Genomic DNA, 17,911 nt, shown 5'->3' with positions numbered 1-17,911 from the left:
AGGAATAAAGTTAAGCCAAAGACATTATGATTGATGAGGACTACCTTCACAAATACATACATTATATTATGGTTTATTATTTATTTCATTTTGGACCTTATTATTTGTCGATCAATATTGCAAACCCTATATTAAAAATCATGTGCTCCATATCTTATAGGTTATTAAATTCAACTATTGCAGCTTCAAATTCTGATTAATGGAGTGTGAAGCTACAGTCATGACAAAAATACTTCCTCACGTGTTATCATGCTTCTTTAGAAAAAAGGTTTATTCTTAAAAAAAAACAAAAAAAAAACAAAAAAAAAACAGGTTACACAGGTTACATAAATGAAAGTACACACACACACACACACACACACACACAAAAAAAAAGCGTAGATTTTGGAACAGAGATATTTTGGTTAAAAAATAGAATATTAGAATTTGTGAGTATTCCCCCCAGGTATTATGTATTTGTGTGTGTGTCTCCTGGTTCTTTACAGCTTTATGCAATCACAATCAGGTAAGAAATCTCTCTTTTTGTGCATGTGTGTGTTGTATCTACTGGAAGTGATTTATAAGCTTGAGTTACAGCTAATTTTTTTTGCACATAGTTTTGTAAGTTTAGTTGTTATAAAAGTTTATAAAAACTGACAGTGGTTTGTGAATCTACTTATCTGAATCCTGGTACAGTACAGTACAGTATGTCTCCTCTCTCAGCACTAAGATACTTGACTGAACAATCGGGGAAAAGTGCTGTTATGCACAAAAGTGATGTGAGAAGTTGTGTAATTGTTCCACACTTTTAAGGAAATTCTTCTTTCTACAAAGAAATCTGAAAGCCTTTACCATGATATGAGTCTGAATGTAAGAAAAGCATGCAGAGGCAGGCCAAAAACTTTCAGAAATTCTCACATAAAACATAATGAGGAAGTGATTTCAATTATCTTACTACCTGTGCTGTGGCTGTTGATGCCAAACTAGCTGGTTTCAGTATTTTTAAAACTTGTCTGTTAAAAAAAAACGTTTTACAGACAATAGCCTCTTTACACAGGAAGGTATGAAGAAGTGAGTGGTAGTCAGGTTACTCCTTGTTGATGAGAGAGGTCAGAGGAGAATGGCCAGAAAGCATACATGAAAGTTTAGATGTATAGGTATTTCTAACAAGGTTGATGGTAAATCCATGTCATAACACATTTTTATATGTCTATAGTCAACGTCAAAGTACTCTTACTGTTTTTTCAACCCCATACAGTAGGTAGAGTACATAGGGAAATAAAGCTAAATCATTAACCTAATCTGTATGTCTTTGGACTGCGGGAAGAAACCAGAGTACCTGGTTAGCACTGGGAGAACATGCAAACTTCATGCACACAGAGACAGGAATCAAACCAGGTCAGAATCGGCCCAAGACAAGAATCCACTACACCATGTGCCACCCTTTCAGTAATGTTCTACTACATAAATATTATACTAAAAGAGCCCTAAAATAAAACTAATAACAGTGTAACCTGTGACAATTTGTAGATGATACAAATTATAACTGAAAACTGTTAAAAAGAAGACAAAATACATATTTAGATGAAGTAGTACACCTTACACTTTTTTGAAATGCACAAAAATTATGGGAATATATTCTGTAAACCCTAAGTATCATTGCAATAATTAAAATAGCCACACTTATTTAAAACAGCACACACACACATTTGTGTCAAAGTGCAATTAAGCATTGTTTTGTTACCAAAAAAATCACTTGCAAATTTTGTGATTTATTTTCGACATTCTACAACAATACTGGGGATTTCAAAACTATGAAATAACACCTACTGTATGGAATTAAGTAATTATGTAACAACAACAGTCAGTTGTTACTTGAAGACATGGAGGTCAGCCTTTCTGTAATGGTTCTTGCAAGAACAGTATTGTCAAGTGCATTTGCAAAACCCATCAAGCACTATGATGAAACTGGCTCTCATGAAGGCCATCCCAGAAAAAGCAAGACCAAAACTTACGTTCTGCAGAGGAGATGTTCATTTAGAGTTACCAGCCTCAAAAATCTTCAATTAATAGCACCTCAAATTAGATCCGGTATGAAGGATTTACAGATCATAAAACTTTGAGCAGGAGATTATGTAGAGGATTTGTGTATATATATATATATATATATATATATATATATATATATATATTCAAAGTATATATACTGTACGGACACATAATTTTCCTTCCTTGGATCACTTGGTGGGTGGGATATATTAGGCAGCCAGTGAACTTTTTTTTTGTTAATGTGTTGAAAACAGGAAAAATGGGCAAGCATCACCCTAAAAAATACTGTGTTAAAAACAACCCAATTTGGGTTGTTTTTAACCCAGCTGCTGGGTAACTATTGGACTAACTGCATGCTGGGTTAACTTGATGTTTTGTTTTTTAAACCCGGCAAAATGGGTTAAATATTCAACCCAAATGCTGGGTCATATTTAACTATAATGCTAGGTTAATTCTACCACATGAATTGGTCAAATGTTCTACCCAGATGTTGGTTTATTTTAACCGGAATGTTGGGTTAATTCTACCTCACAAATAGGTTATTATTATTTTTATGTTTTACAGTGAATCTGTAAAAAAAAAAAAAAAAAAAAAAATGCCCACTTCTATTAAACAGTTAAATGATATACTGGTTTAACTTGCAAGAACAGTACTGTCAAGTGCATTTGCAAAACCCATCAAGCACTATGATGAAACTGGCTCTCATGAAGGCAATCCCAGGAAAGCAAGACCAAAACTTACGTTCTGCAGAGGAGATGTTCATTTAGAGTTACCAGCCTCAAAAATCTCCAATTAATAGCACCTCAAATTAGATCCGTTATGAAGGATTTACAGATCATGAAACTTTGAGCAAGAGATTATGTAGAGGATTTGTGTGTATATATATATAAAGTATATATACTGTACGGACACATAATTCTCCTTCCTTGGATCACTTGGTGGGTGGGATATATTAGGCAGCCAGTAAACTTTTTTTGTTTGTTGATGTGTTGAAAACAGGAAAAATGAGCAAACATCACCCTAAGAAATACTGGGTTAAAAACAACCTAATTTGGGTTGTTTTTAACCCAGCTGCTGGGTAACTATTGGACTAACTACATGCTGGGTTAACTTGATGTTTTATTTTTTTAAACCCAGCAAAATGGGTTAAATATTCAACCCAAATGCTGGGTCATATTTAACTATAATGCTGGGTTAATTCTACCACATAAATTGGTCAAATGTTCTACCCAGATGTTGGTTCATTTTAACTGGAATGTTGGGTTAATTCAACAGCGACATCATTACTATACTATTACTTGCAAGGGCAGAATGGAAAAATAACACAAATAGGCTGAGGCAGCTTTTACAGAGCAGGATCTCTCTGTGACATTAGATATCTTTTCTGCAGAACAAAACTATCCAGCCCTGGTCCCGTTTTAACATACAAACACTGTCTATGTCTTTCCAAGTAGGCCTCGCTATTTCATAGCAACATTACAAAAAGTCCTATACAGGATAGTAGCTTTGGATAGTTAATGTCAAAAATATAAAATTCCTTGAAGCACACATCAACCCCCCCAAGTAGTGTGCATTGCTCCAGAGTCTGTCCCACCAGAATGACACATGCCTGAGAGCAGCGCTGGTCATTATCTCCCAACGTCAGGATGTACAGTAGGGGTACGGCCTTGACACTTCAGCCTGCTGGAGGTATTCCACCATGTTGGTGCCAACCTTAGAAAGAAATGAAAGAAAGTTACAAATTTGTTGAATAACAAAGATTAAACTGAATAAGACTATCAATTTAATGTGTAATAGGATTTATACTAAATAAAAAAATTACAAGGCTAGGGTATAGGTAACCTGAAACAAAAACATGGAGACAGCTACTACCAAAAATAAAATAAGCAAAATAAGCATGGCTTTTGGGATAAAGCTCATATATATATATAATTTTTTTTAGTTAGACTAGTTGATTTTGTGGTCTGCGCTGATTTTAAGCTAATTACTGAGGAAATGCATTGTCATAGCTGGGGTAATACTGGCACATCACAATCACCCAAATATTAATACTTCTATCTAGTTATCTGTACAGCTGACTGATAGTTAATTTAGTCTGAGTCACAAGCAACTTTGGTTAAAGAGGGCTACCTGGTTAGCTTACATGCAGCAGTCATATTTGCATACTACTTGCCAAAGGCAGAAAGGTGTAAAATATTGTTATAACTCGGGAGAAACGCGGGCGACTTTTGACCGCGGAGTAAATTACTAGCTAGTGAAAAACAGGAGGGTTAGCAGGTGTGTATATTTGTGAGAGGGTCAGTGTTTTGTAACACCCCAGCATTTTATTGTCTTAAACAGTGAGATTAATAAAGTTCTAATGTTAATGTGGTTGCTAACGCTAGCAACCTAACTAAATGCTAGCCCAATGCTAATACTACAGTTACAGTTTCGTCACCCTGAAAACATTCTACAGAGAAAGATAAAAAGCTCAGACATCTTATCCGTTTCCTTCATACACAGGTGGGGTTCTTTGGCTAACTAGCAGCTATTGTTAGCTAAATTATCTTACCTCAGACCAGCCTGAAAGTTTAAGTGTAACCTTTACACGGTAACAGTAATAAATCTTACATATAGTAATAATTTTTCAGTCATATGTGACTTAGGTAAGTGAACATGTGTATACAGGCGTTGTATTTAACGTATTTTTCCCTTAAATGAACCGTCATCACCGGTGTGGGAGCTCAAGAGAGACATGAAGCTCTGACTGACAGCCGCTGAATAAACCGGTGACCTTTGGGGGAGGAGCCAATCAAACTTCAACCCAGGTGTGGGTTACACAAAAACTACCCAACTCTCTGTAAATAACCCAGAAAAATGACCCAACAGAGGCAACCCAGCATTTGGGTAGAAAAAACAACCCAGCGTTTTTTAGTGTGTAAGGATTTGAGTGACTTTTCCAAGAGTCAGATTGTGATGTTTACTGTATATGACTTGGTCAGAGCAACTCCAAAACTCCAGGTCTGGTAGGATGTTCCTGGACTGCAAAGGTCAGGACCTACAGTACCAAAAGTAATCCAAGGCACCGGCAACAGGGTCATAGGAGGCCAAGGCGTACTGATGCATATGGGGAGCAAAGACTGGCCCATGTCCAATAGAAGCATTACTGTGGATCAAATTGATGAAAAGGCTGGTTGTGATAGAAAGTAAAAAAAAAATATATTATTTATATAGGTAATACTGTATATAAATAGCATAGTTCCTAATGGCATTTAAAATTTATTTGTTTTCCTTACAACACAGAGGATTTAATGGTGGTTGGTCCAGAATCTTCTCTTGTTGCTATAGCTGGGGAAGACCTCATCCTGCCCTGTTTTATCAAACCCAATACCAGTGCTGTGGACATGACAGTGGAGTGGTTCAAACTAGATGCAGGCTTCTCCAAAGTGCACTTTTATGATGATCATGAAGACAGAAATGAAGATCAAGCTCAGACTTACCAAGGAAGAACATTACTGTTGAAAGATGAGCTAAAGAAAGGCAACGCTTCACTCAAACTCTACGCTGTCCGAGTCTCTGATGAAGGAGAATATAAGTGTCTCATTGAGGACAAATCCTGGTCTGATGACGTTATTGTTCGTGTCATTGTTGAGGGTAAGAATGTTTTTACTTGGACAGTTATACTGCACTAAGCTTTCTTAACTTAACATTAAAGGGCAGTTAATTAAATTAACATATTTAGGAGCAGTTGGTAAATCCCCTGGTTTAACAAGTCTTTATCAATAAATGCATCCTTTCTTGACTAAGAGCAGCATCAGTCAAAAAATGTAACTAAAAACAAAATCTGTAGAAAACACTATTTTTCTTTGTGTTTAATAAGGATGATAACTTATTGACTAACTATCCAGTAAAAGCTTTAACCCTGTCATTTTACCTCTAATTGGTATATTGTTGCAGGTACAGTATATACTGTTATATAGTTAGTGGGCTGCAAATGCATCCAACCCAAACACAATGGTATTTCTGAAAGTTGAAATTATTTTTAAAGAATGACATGGGGCTTATTGTTGTTTAAATAATTCCAACACAATATTGCAAATATATCATTAAACGAAGTTAGATCAATATTTACTTCAAACATTTATTTTGCTTGATACCATCTGTTCATAGAATATTCTGTGGAAGACAGGACATAGTAGATCAAACCAGTTATAATGCACGCAACAGCTTCCCACATATAACAGGTTTGCAATATCTGGTGTCTCTTGTACATCAATCAACCATCTCTTGGATTTTAGCATTATCTCTATGTTTACTTTTTTTTTTTTTCTCTCACAAAAATGTTACTATTAAGTGCATCATGGCTTCCAAACACAGTAAAACCTGTACAAGAAATAGTGTCAGCATGAGTCAAAATAGAAGTATTGACTTGGAAGGAAAACAAAAGGTGTTCAACAACACAGAGGTGGAAAATTACTGGAATATTTATGCACATTGTACTTGTACACAGTAGCTACAGTACAGAATCTCATTTAGCTTTGCTACATACATACTGTATCTACAGTGCTATGCTATATTATGGTGTTTGATTATTGTCCAAGCTGCATTAGGTCTGCTTTCACAGAATGGATCTTGGACATTAAGTGGCAGATACCTCTGCATACCTGACATGCTCATAGTTCCAATGCTAGCTGTTGGAAGTTGTATTTGTAACATTGTTGGGTCATTTGTTCAACGGTATCTCACTCTTTTATCAAAGTAATTCTCAGTTCATAAACAACCCAATACCAGTGACACTGACTACTTAGGTGTGCAGTTGACCATGTAAAGATAGAACAGAGTACATCATTAAACTGAAAATGAGCAGGAAATAATATAATTTGATGGGAAAGTTTCATAAAGTTTTAGTTGTTTTTGTTAAAAGCTTATTACTAAAAAATTATTTTTGTTAAAAACTTTAGTTCGGGGAAGCCACCCAGTGATCACGATGGAGAGTTATGATAACTCAGGTGGGATTAATCTAGTGTGTGAGTCCAGAGGCTGGAATCCTAAACCTGAGGTTCTGTGGTTGGACAGAGAAGGAGCTCCTCTGTCTGCTGAAGAGACACAGATACACAAAGACACGGAGGGCTTCACTGTAAAACGCCGCATTACTGTTCATGATTATAGCGACTCCAACAAATTTTACTGCAGACTTCAACAAATTCATCACATGATGGAGACAGAGGTCATCATTAATGGTAAGTGTTAAAGATTAAAATAAACCCCTTTGACTCTTTGCCTGATAATGAAACAGTTATATTTTGCAACAGATCTACCTTGCTACACTGATACATTACTGTACATAATGAGATAGTTTGCAGTTACTTCTTGTACTGTAATGTGGTTAAAGTATCTGCAATGTGGTAAATGTGATTTCATTTTAGGTAAAGTCTTTGATAATTGGAAGCTAGCTGTTGCTATTTCGGCTCTAGCATGTCTTTTTACTACTGGATGGATAGTAACTGCTGTTATTTCTCGAAAGAAAGGTAAAATTTATGATTATTTATTTTTCTTAATAATATTATATGCAATTTATAATAAAGTTTATACCATAGTATAAGTCCACAGGTCTCCAACCAGGGCTTGTCCATTTATCTTAGTTTTTTCCTTCTCTGAAACACTAATGTCAGCTTGGGCTGAACAGTCGTACTTTAGAGTAAATTGATTATTGTGATCGCATGTTGGCAGCAGCAAAAACACTAATATAGTTTATTGCAAACCGCTCAGTGTATTGTTTTAATAAAAACTTTGTTTTAAATGTTTAAAGGTTCTGAATTATAAAGACAACAGTAAAGAGATTTCCAAACATAATTTTTCCAATAAATAATTAAATAGTACAGATGAAAAAACAAATGCTGTTAGATCTTTAAAAGCAGAAGGTGTGAAAGTGTGAGAGTCAAACTCTTCAAAAGATCTACTGACAGATAAGAAAATCGTAACGCTTAGTTTCCTTATGAAAATGCATCAAGTGTATCTGAGGGTCCTGGTTCATTTTTAAAATGTAAAGGGATCTAATTTAAAAACTACTTTGATATATTTTTTTCTCTTTACTACTCTTGGCATAAACTTCAACTTAAAAAAATCAGTATGAAAACATTTTTGCTTAACAAAATTTATTTGGACAGTGTACTGTATGTACAGTGGACAAGGCCTTCTGGGCTAGGAGCATGTGCTTTAGTCAGTAGCCCACAGGTGACCATCTTGCCTTCTTAAAAACATGAGAAGTTATTTTATTAATGAGAGAATTAGGATAGCATGTAGCTTGGATATTGTGATTGTGTGGCAATGGTAAATGAAAGACTTGACCTTAAGCTTTCCCCACACTTGCCTGCTTTCCCGAAACTTGTCCAATATGGAAAATGTAACCTTAATTAAAAAAGCTAAAATAAAATTAACAATGATTTGAACAATAATTAGAATTTAACATATAAAACTTACAATTAACGGGTAATGATTACATGTCTGGGGCGATTCCAACTTAAATACTGTCCCTAGCCATCAGTCTATGTAAACCAGCCATCATGTTACATTTTTCAGCATTCATTATTTGAAACAGCTATTTAGCAACAATGGCTGTTGCATAGCAAGTTGGTAACTGCATGATGGCAGGTGGTATAGCTGGTGGTTTGGCCAAATATATTATCGTGATGTATTTGTCTATGTTGATTAATATTGATAATCATCATATAAATGACACCATAAAGTTTTCTTCTTCTAAGTATCCCTCTAAATAATGCAGAATGAATAAACCAAATGTTTATTATGGTTAAAATATTTAAACATTTTATAATAGTAGTAATAAAAAGAAGAAGAAAAAGAAGAAGAGCACCAACTGGTCGAGCACCAACAACTGATCCACAGTAAAAATCACAGTAATTGATTATTCCACTGTTTGATATGAACAGTAACTGAAAATATTGTATCTGTATCTGTATGATTTTATAAAATGCTGTAAACTGAGAAAACAGGAGTTTAAATAAAAAAGTACACAAAAAAGAACACAAGGACTACAAAAGTTATCTATTAAACAGCATCCTACAAACATCTGTAACATGATCTTTTTTTTTTTTTTTTTTAATAGCACTGCAGCGACGGAGGGTGGAAGATGGTAAATAGCCTGCACATGAGTTTTTAAACTTTTTGGACCTTAAATCTATTTAGGGCTGTGAGCAGAAAAAGTAGAAAGGATTTTTACATTATTTAAACATTATTGTCATATTTTGTTTATTTTACTATATTTGGTAAGTCTGTGTCTAAAATATTGCTTAATTACATCTTGCACAGAGTTAGCAGCAATGGGGAAATTTGCAGGTAAAATTATTTTATCTTTCTTATCTTACAGTAATTGCAGACTTTTACTCTAGAATGTAAAACAGTAACTGCATTTAACAGGAACAGATTCACTTTTGTATGTTTTACTGCATACTGGGTATCTCTTTATATTCCACAGGAGAATGCAAAGTGCAGACATAATACTCTTGTGAGACGGGTGGCAATGCACAAATAATGCTTCTATAAGGTGCCTTATAGGGCTTAAATCAAACTTTACTCATGCGCACACACATGAAACAGTTGCATACACATATACACTCACCTAAAGGATTATTAGGAACCCCTGTTCATTTTCTCATTAATGCAATTATTTAAATCAACCAATCACATGGCAGTTGCTTCAATGCATTTAGGGGTGTGGTCCTGGTCACGTCAATCTCCTGAACTCCAAACTGAATGTCAGAATGGGAAAGAAAGGTGATTTAAGCCATTTTGAGCGTGGTATGGTTGTTGGTGCCAGACAGGCCGGTCTGAGTATTTCACAATCTGCTCAGTTACTGGGATTTTCACCACAACCATTTCTGGAGTTTACAAAGAATGGTGTGAAAAGGAAAAAACATCCAGTATGCGGCAGTCCTGTGGGCGAAAATGCCTTGTTGATGCTAGAGGTCAGAGAAGAATGGGCCGACTGATTCAAGCTGATAGAAGAGCAACTTTGACTGAAATAACCACTCGTTACAACCGAGGTATGCAGCAAAGCATTTGTGAAGCCACAACACGCACAACCTTGAGGCAGATGGGCTACAACAGCAGAAGACCCCACTGGGTACCACTCATCTCCACTACAAATAGGAAAAAGAGGCTACAATTTGCATGAGCTCACCAAAATTGGACAATTGAAGACTGGAAAATGTTGCCTGGTCTGATGAGTCTCGATTTCTGTTGAGACAATCAAATGGTAGAGTCAGAATTTGGCGTAAACAGAATGAGAACATGAATCAATCATCCCTTGTTACCACTGTGCAGGCTGGTGGTGGTGGTGTAATGGTGTGGGGGATGTTTTCTTGGCACACTTTAGGCCCCTTAGTGCCATTTGGGCATCGTTTAAATGCCACTGGCTACCTGAGCATTGTTTCTGACCATGTCAATCCCTTTATGACCACCATGTACCCATCCTCTGATGGCTACTTCCAGCAGGATAATGCACCATGTCACAAAGCTCAAATCATTTCAAATTGGTTTCTTGAACATGACAATGAGTTCACTGTACTAAAATGGCCCCCACAGTCACCAGATCTCAACCCAATAGAGCATCTTTGGGATGTGGTGGAACGGGAGCTTTGTGCCCTGGATGTGCATCCTACAAATCTCCATCAACTGCAAGATGCTGTCCTATCAACATGGGCCAACATTATTGCCACGTAGAATTAAGGCAGTTCTAAAGGCGAAAGGGGGTCAAACACCCTATTAGTATGGTATTTCTAATAATCCTTTAGGTGAGTGTATATGAAACAATCACACATACATTTACTGTATACTACTAAGTGCTCAAACAAATACATATGAATTGCGCGCACATACCTACTGTATGAGACGCGCACACATACACACACACTCTCCGTGCACACACACACACACACACACACACACACACACACACACACACACACACACACACTTATGAGACGCGCACAAACAAAGGGAACTGTAACAAAAAATTAACTGGAAAAATTATTTATATATTTAATATAATTATTATCGAGGATGACATCTTATAAATAGGACACAATCATTTTATTATAATTAAATTAAGAAATCCTTAATATTATATACTTGGGCTAGTAATCTGTAAAATAATCAGAGCAGAGAAAGGAAATGGATTTTTAACCTCTCTGATGAGAATTGCTTTTGCTTTACACGTGCACTTTACACATGCATACAGGCACAAAATAAAATATGTTTTACGCACACACACAGGGTCACAGTGTTATGGTAAACAGTACACGCGTGCTTGGATGTTGATTATACCAGTAAGAGACGCGCACTAAGAACCTGCAAGGGATACAATTACGCACAATTACGCAGTGCAAGAGAAAGAAAACTGTTGGTTCAGTTGTAATCACGTGACGCTCTGCGTCAAAACAAGAAGCGAATGATACTGTACTTGTTACTCGTAAACCAAGACTTGTTCGTTTTTTAAGTCAAATTTTTTTAAAATCTTTGCTCGTCTTGAGGAACACTCGCAAGCCGCATTACTTGCAAACCCGAGGTTTCACTATAATTACTTCTGTTGTAGGATTCGACATATTAGCCAAAGATTTCGTGCTTCAATTTTATTTTTTTTTGCATATCATCACCCGCATTTTCTGCCATTGCAATATTCAGATATCATGTGGACAGTTCTGAATACGCCTTATAATTGAACAGTGATGATCATTATACTGTCCTACTCCGTCTTTTAAACTGTCCAACAGCAGGCTGTTTACAAACCGCTACTACAATTCAGGAAGAATAAAGCGACAAGTTTGTCTACACTGAAATTACTTTCTTTTTCACTAAAATGACTTCTGTTTACACTGAAAATCATTTATCATGTACTATGTGTGTTTGTGCGTGCATCTCATATGTGTGTGTGCGCGGAAAGTTTGTGTGTGTATGTGCGTGCATCTTATAGGTGTGTGTGTGCACAGAAAGTTTGTATGTACTGTTTGTGCATGCATGTCATAGGTGTGTGCACAGAGAGTTTGTGTGTCTGTGCGTGCATGTCATAGGTGTGTGTGCACGCATTTCATATATAGTTGTTTGAGCAGTTAGTAGTATATATGTACAGTATGTGTGACTGTTTCATATATGGGTTTGCAAGTGTTTCATGTGTGTGTGCATGAGTGAAGTTTGATTTAAGCCCTGTATGGCGCCTCATAGCTTTTTATAAACCAATTATTTCTAGTCCTCTAATTTGACTAGACAAGTGTTGTTTCAGTTTTGCTAGTATTTAGTGTAACAGCACTGCGACATTTCACTCTGTCATTCTGATTGCACTGGTTTACAATGTTTTTGTTTTCATTCATAATTATTATTTTTTTTAATTGTCACGAACTAACCTGTGTTGACCAGAAGACATAGCTTTAGCGGTTAGCCCTTTGTAGCGTGAATGGTAAACCCAAACGCGGAGTAACACGAGTAGGCAGATTAATCACGCAATTTAATTTAGGGACTCTCACAAAAGGGGAGCAAGAGATAGACACAATCTAACCCGCGTCCTATAAACACACACGCAGATGCAGGTTTTTTGTTAATAGCCATACCTTGTCACCTAATTGGTACAAATGTCCCGGAGGGTGTCGACGGCGATGCTGGATGACGCAGCTGGTGTTGGCACGCTGGATGGCAAGGTTGGCTCAATTCCACAGCCACTGACACCTACGGACCAACTGTTGGGCCGATGGTAAGTGATGGTTGAACATTGGAGGTTGGAAACCATGGCAAATCTTAAATGGGCTTAGGTTGGTGGCTGAGGAGACGTGGAGATTGTGGGACAGCTCAGCCCATGTAAGGTAGCGGTCCGAAACAAAACACCTCAGGTAGCGCTCCAGTTGGTGGTTGGTCCGTTCCGTCTGACCATTAGTCTGGGGGTGGTAACCGGATGACAGACTACTGGTGGAATTGATCAGACGGCAGAAGGCCTTCTAGAACCGGGCGGTGAACTGGGGTCCTCTGTCTGAGACGATGTCCTTTGGAAACCCAGGCAAGCGGACTACGTGTTCCAATATCATATCAGCGGTGTTTTTTGCTGATGGGAGTCCGGCGAGGACCACCAGGTGTACTGCTTTGGGGAACCGGTCGATCATGATTAGTATAGTGTTCTTTCCTTCGGAAACCGGCAGGCCTGTGATAAAATCCAGGGCGATGTGCATCCAGGGCCGTCGAGGCACGGGAAATGGTTGAAGCTCTCCGGGGGTGGGCTGGTTTACATCCTTGGCCCTGGCACACACCGGACACGCCTGAACGAACTCCTCGATGTCTCTCTTCATGGCGGGCCACCAGAACGCCCGTTTTACAAACAGTAGAGTTCGTCAGGTTCCGGGGTGTTCTGCGATGGCCGAGGGGTGGCCCCACTGGAGGACCTCCGACCTCAGGTGCTGAGGCACGTAGAGTCGTCCAGGGGGTCGCACCTGCCGGTGATAGACACAATCTAACCTGCGTCCTATAAACACACACTCAATCGGAAAGCAAACCAAAGAAAGTGAGTACTCACGAATCGGCGAACAAATCAGAAGCGGCACGGGCAAACTCAATGACTAAGCGACGTGCGGCGCCATCTTGTCTCCTTTTATGCTTCCTGGTTCCGAGTGTGCATGACAAAAATCCCATCACGTAAGGTTTTTGGCAAGTTCACTTTTAAAGCACAGAAACAGAGTCTGACAGCACTTATAAAGAAGGCATTTGAGTTATTCTTTGGGTGGACAATTGGTGACCAGGACAAGGTATGGGCTCCTTATACAGTACATGTTTTGCATCTTACACTACCAGTCTGCGAGCTTGGTTGAAGTGTGTACCGTATGTAAATTTATGCCATTTGCCATCCCAATGATATGGAGGGAGCGGAAGTACCATGTAACTGTTACTTCTGGATGGCAAATTTCTCAGGATTTCCTTTTAAGAACAAGTAGTTTGAGTACTCAAACCAGTGCTACACGACAAACAACTTCCTGTTACAAAACCACCAGAGGTGTGGACACAGGAGGATGTTAAGCCTTTGTGTCACATATATGTTACTGCACAATGAAATTGTTTCTTCGCATATCCTAGTGTAACAGGGTCAGCCATGATACAGCCATGAGAGAGCGCAGGGTCAGTCATGATACAGCACCCCTGGAGCAAAAAGGGTTAATAGCCTTACTCAAGGGCTCAACAGTGGTAACCTGGTAGAGCTGACCTTCCCATCAGTAACTCAGTGCCATAGCCCTCTAAGCTACCACAAGGGCAAGGAGGCAGAGATGGACGAGCCTATTGCAGCTGCTGATGATTCAGATTAATTATTACCATCCAGTAATCCTCATTTAATTTCTTTTAATTTCCTGAAATTTTTCTTATTAATTAAAAAAAAAATCATAGGCGTCAAGGTTTGCCTACAGTAAATGTTTCACACAAGCTGGCAGTCTGACTTTTTTCATTGATATTAAAGGATTGCTTTCTGCTCTTAGATGTGACCATAATACAACATTTTTTTTTTTTTTTTTTAAAACCTATGTGATACACAAATTAAAAATGCATATTTGTATTCAGCATGTAAAAATCTACTTGTTTTACCAAAAATTTAGAAGGAAACAAAAAAATTACATTAAATTTTTTGGCCAGTGTTATCTGTTTAGATACATACAATTTCACAAGTTTAACACAGTAGTCACTATTTTATAGCAGTTATTAGTCCATAAAACTGTTTTATAAAGGTAATATTTCACTCACAGATTATGCTGTTGTGCTACTTCCTGCACAATAATAATCTTGCTGGTGCAATATTGTTTAGGTCTTAAACAGTATTAAACAAACTACAAACAAAGTTTCTAAAAGGAATTACAGTATGTTTTCTTCTCAGAGCCACAGAGACAGAAGGTGAAAGAAGGTAAATACATCTGAGTTTATAAAATCTTTTGGATTTTTTATTATTTTTTTTTACTGTGAAAAATAAGAAAAGAGAAATCTCAAACTGTATGTGTAAAGATTTATGCTATATAACATTGAACAATTGAGTTATTATGTGAAGAATTATTTGTGAAGCACATTAATTGGAAAGAGGATTTGGAAATTGCAAGATATAAAATTATAAAGCTTATAAATATTATAGCTATAATGTATTATTCACATTCATATTTTACCAACTCAATTTTGATTTACCAAAATCAATGTAAAAGAAAGTATTTCAGCGGTAAAATTAGGTTTAATATAGTTGGTTTATAAATGTATTTTATAGTGAGTAATGTCAATGGATGAACTGACACTCAGAAAACTCAACTCAGCTTTCGAATATTGCCCCTGTGGCCTACAGCTCCCACCACCCTCATTTAGGATCACCTGAGTAACCTTAACCGAACTCAGTTACATATTGACAAACAAAATAGGGCTTTAAAACCAGTATTTACTGTGAACTATACACTCTGTGGCGCGCTCCGGGTCATTGGCAATCTATTAAATTCTGCTTAATTGTATGTTTTAGAGTTAGCAGAGTTGAAGAGCTATGCAGGTAAGAATGATTTTACCTTTCAAATCAGAAACTTTACTTTAATGTGTCTCTTTTTTGTGTACATCGTTGTGAGAGGGGGTAGTTAACTATGTGTGTGTGTGTGTGGTGAGGGTAAGTGGTCACAACCTTTTTTTGTTCAACAACCATACTGCCACTTGACTATATAAAAAGTCCACAAAAGACTGTAACATTCAGTCCTTTCTGATGAAACAGTACATTGTAAATCATTTACATAAATGCATGTGATTTGCAAAAGAGATTTTGCCAAGGAATTCATGATGGTTCATGAAAAGAAAACAGTAAAGTAAAAAGCCCTCAGTAAAATAAAAATCTCCTAAATAGCAACGTCTGCTATAGACTCTATAGTCATGCACTGTGTAGACATATGGATGTAACCACACAAGGAGAGATTACACACACACTTTCACACTGACCCTCGACCAATATATAAACCTTTTTAGATATTTTGTAGATGTTTAACAAGATCTCTTTTCATGTATTAATTCAGTTATTGGTTTAGTTACATGAGAAAGTGTCTGTGTTTCTCTCAGTGGATGTGACTCTGGACCCTGATACAGCTCATCCACGACTGAGAGTGTCGGAGGATGAAAAACAAGTGACATGTGAAGACTCACCACAGGATCGCCATGATACCACACAGAGGTTTAATAAATGTGTTATTGTTGTGGGAAAGAGGAGTTATTCAAGAACATTTTATTATGAGGTACAGGTAAGCAGGAAAACTCAGTGGATATTAGGAGTCATGAGAGAAGACATTAACAGGCAGGGGGACATTACTGTAACTCCGCAGAATGGATTCTGGACTGTTGAAATGAGGAAAGAGAATGAGTACAGGGCTAATGCTGGTCGTGATATTCGTCTCACCCTGATAGAGAGACCAGTGAAGGTGGGGGTATATGTCAATTATGAGCGTGGTCTAGTCTCCTTTTACGACGTGGAGGCCAACTCTCATATCTACTCTTTCTCTGATCAGTCTTTCACTAAGGAACTCTTTCCATGCTTCAGTGCTGGTTTAAATGAAGGAGGAAAAGATTCAGCACCGCTGATTATTACAGTTGTTAATGACTAAATATGTTTTATATTTTACCCATTTTTTAAATCAGGCTATAATATTAACGTTTCAGTCAAGCACCACAGCCAGTTAGCCTACCAACTCCACACATACAGACCCAAGGCGGGACTCAAACCCATCACCATGGAGTTGTAAGGACACAATGATAAACACTACATGGCTGTACTGCCATAAAACTTGCATTTGGGTCATTGACGGATAAGACTTTTTAATAGGCCAATTTTAAAATACCAAAAATATGGATATGTTTTGCCATTTTCTAAACATTTGGAATGTAGCGTACACATGCCTTTATAAAGAAAAGTAAACAAATTGACATTTTAATGTTTTTACACTTATTTTATAATACATAGCCTTAAAAAACTAATCTGGGGTGACCGTAATACATCTTAAAATTCCCATTTTTATGTATCATTAAGACTAGTTGAACTCATATCAGTAAATAGATACTGTAAACTGATGAAGAAAGATAAACTTTAGTGCCCTTTCATTTTATGATAACCATTATTTCACAAGTTTATTCTATAATATCAGAGTCTCCCTCATTACCCAGTTACAATACTGATTTTTACCACAAAAGCAAAAAAACTGAATTAGCATTTATACAGATATTACACATTCAACAATAGCATACCACTGATTAATATTTGAGGCTAAACTGATGGATATTTGGTTATGAATTTAGTGTAATTATTGCCATTTGTTGGTTACCCCACATGACATATGGTCGCCCCAAATGATAAGAAAACCACAGGTATAAAAATTTTAGTTAAAATGTACACAAAAGAGTTCAAGAAAATTTAACTCTTTTCAACATTTAAATATAACAAATCAGAAGGACATTTTTGGTATTTTAAAATTGGCCTATTAAAAAATCTTATCCGTCAATGACCCATATATTTTTTATATATTTTCTATATTGTGTATTTTTGTTGTACAGTTATTTTATTTTTAACTTTTATGTGTATATTTTATACTATTCCTTGCTAGTTAAATTTACCCTTTATTTTAATTTTCATATTTATTTTCTATTCCTATTCTTTTATTTTTAGGTCACGAGCAGTTGTCTAAGCATTTTACTGCATATCGTACTGTGTATGACTGTGAATGTGACAAATAAAATTTGAATTTGAATTTTTATTAGGGAGCACTTTCATGATTCGTCCGACGACCTATGATAATAATTGAGTAAATTAAACAAATAAATATACATAAATAGTTATAAAATAAATGCATGGCTAAAAGGACATAAACAC

General features: G+C 36.7%; 1 protein-coding gene across 2 annotated transcripts; it reads left to right on the top strand.

Annotated features, from left to right (window-relative positions):
• Nucleotides 1–376: 376 nt before the first annotated feature.
• On the top strand, nt 377–17,429 carry LOC128526168 (butyrophilin subfamily 1 member A1-like). Of its 2 annotated transcripts, none has more exons than XM_053497785.1 (9): nt 377–505; nt 5,356–5,661; nt 6,969–7,247; nt 7,434–7,535; nt 9,131–9,157; nt 9,334–9,360; nt 14,918–14,944; nt 15,536–15,562; nt 16,114–17,429. In XM_053497785.1, exons 1-9 carry the CDS (start codon nt 451–453, stop codon nt 16,650–16,652), a joined length of 1,389 nt encoding a protein of 462 aa, XP_053353760.1. In that variant the 5' UTR covers nt 377–450; the 3' UTR covers nt 16,653–17,429. The 2 variants fall into 2 exon arrangements, with proteins under 2 accessions (XP_053353760.1, XP_053353752.1); XM_053497777.1 differs by having other exon boundaries at nt 5,311–5,661.
• Nucleotides 17,430–17,911: the final 482 nt, after the last annotated feature.

Source organism: Clarias gariepinus, chromosome 1 (assembly GCF_024256425.1).
Source record: "Clarias gariepinus isolate MV-2021 ecotype Netherlands chromosome 1, CGAR_prim_01v2, whole genome shotgun sequence".
In the NCBI taxonomy this organism is placed as follows: domain Eukaryota; kingdom Metazoa; phylum Chordata; class Actinopteri; order Siluriformes; family Clariidae; genus Clarias; species Clarias gariepinus.
The sequence above is the reverse complement of the archived record's forward strand: the minus strand, read 5'-3'. Positions and strand labels throughout refer to the sequence as shown.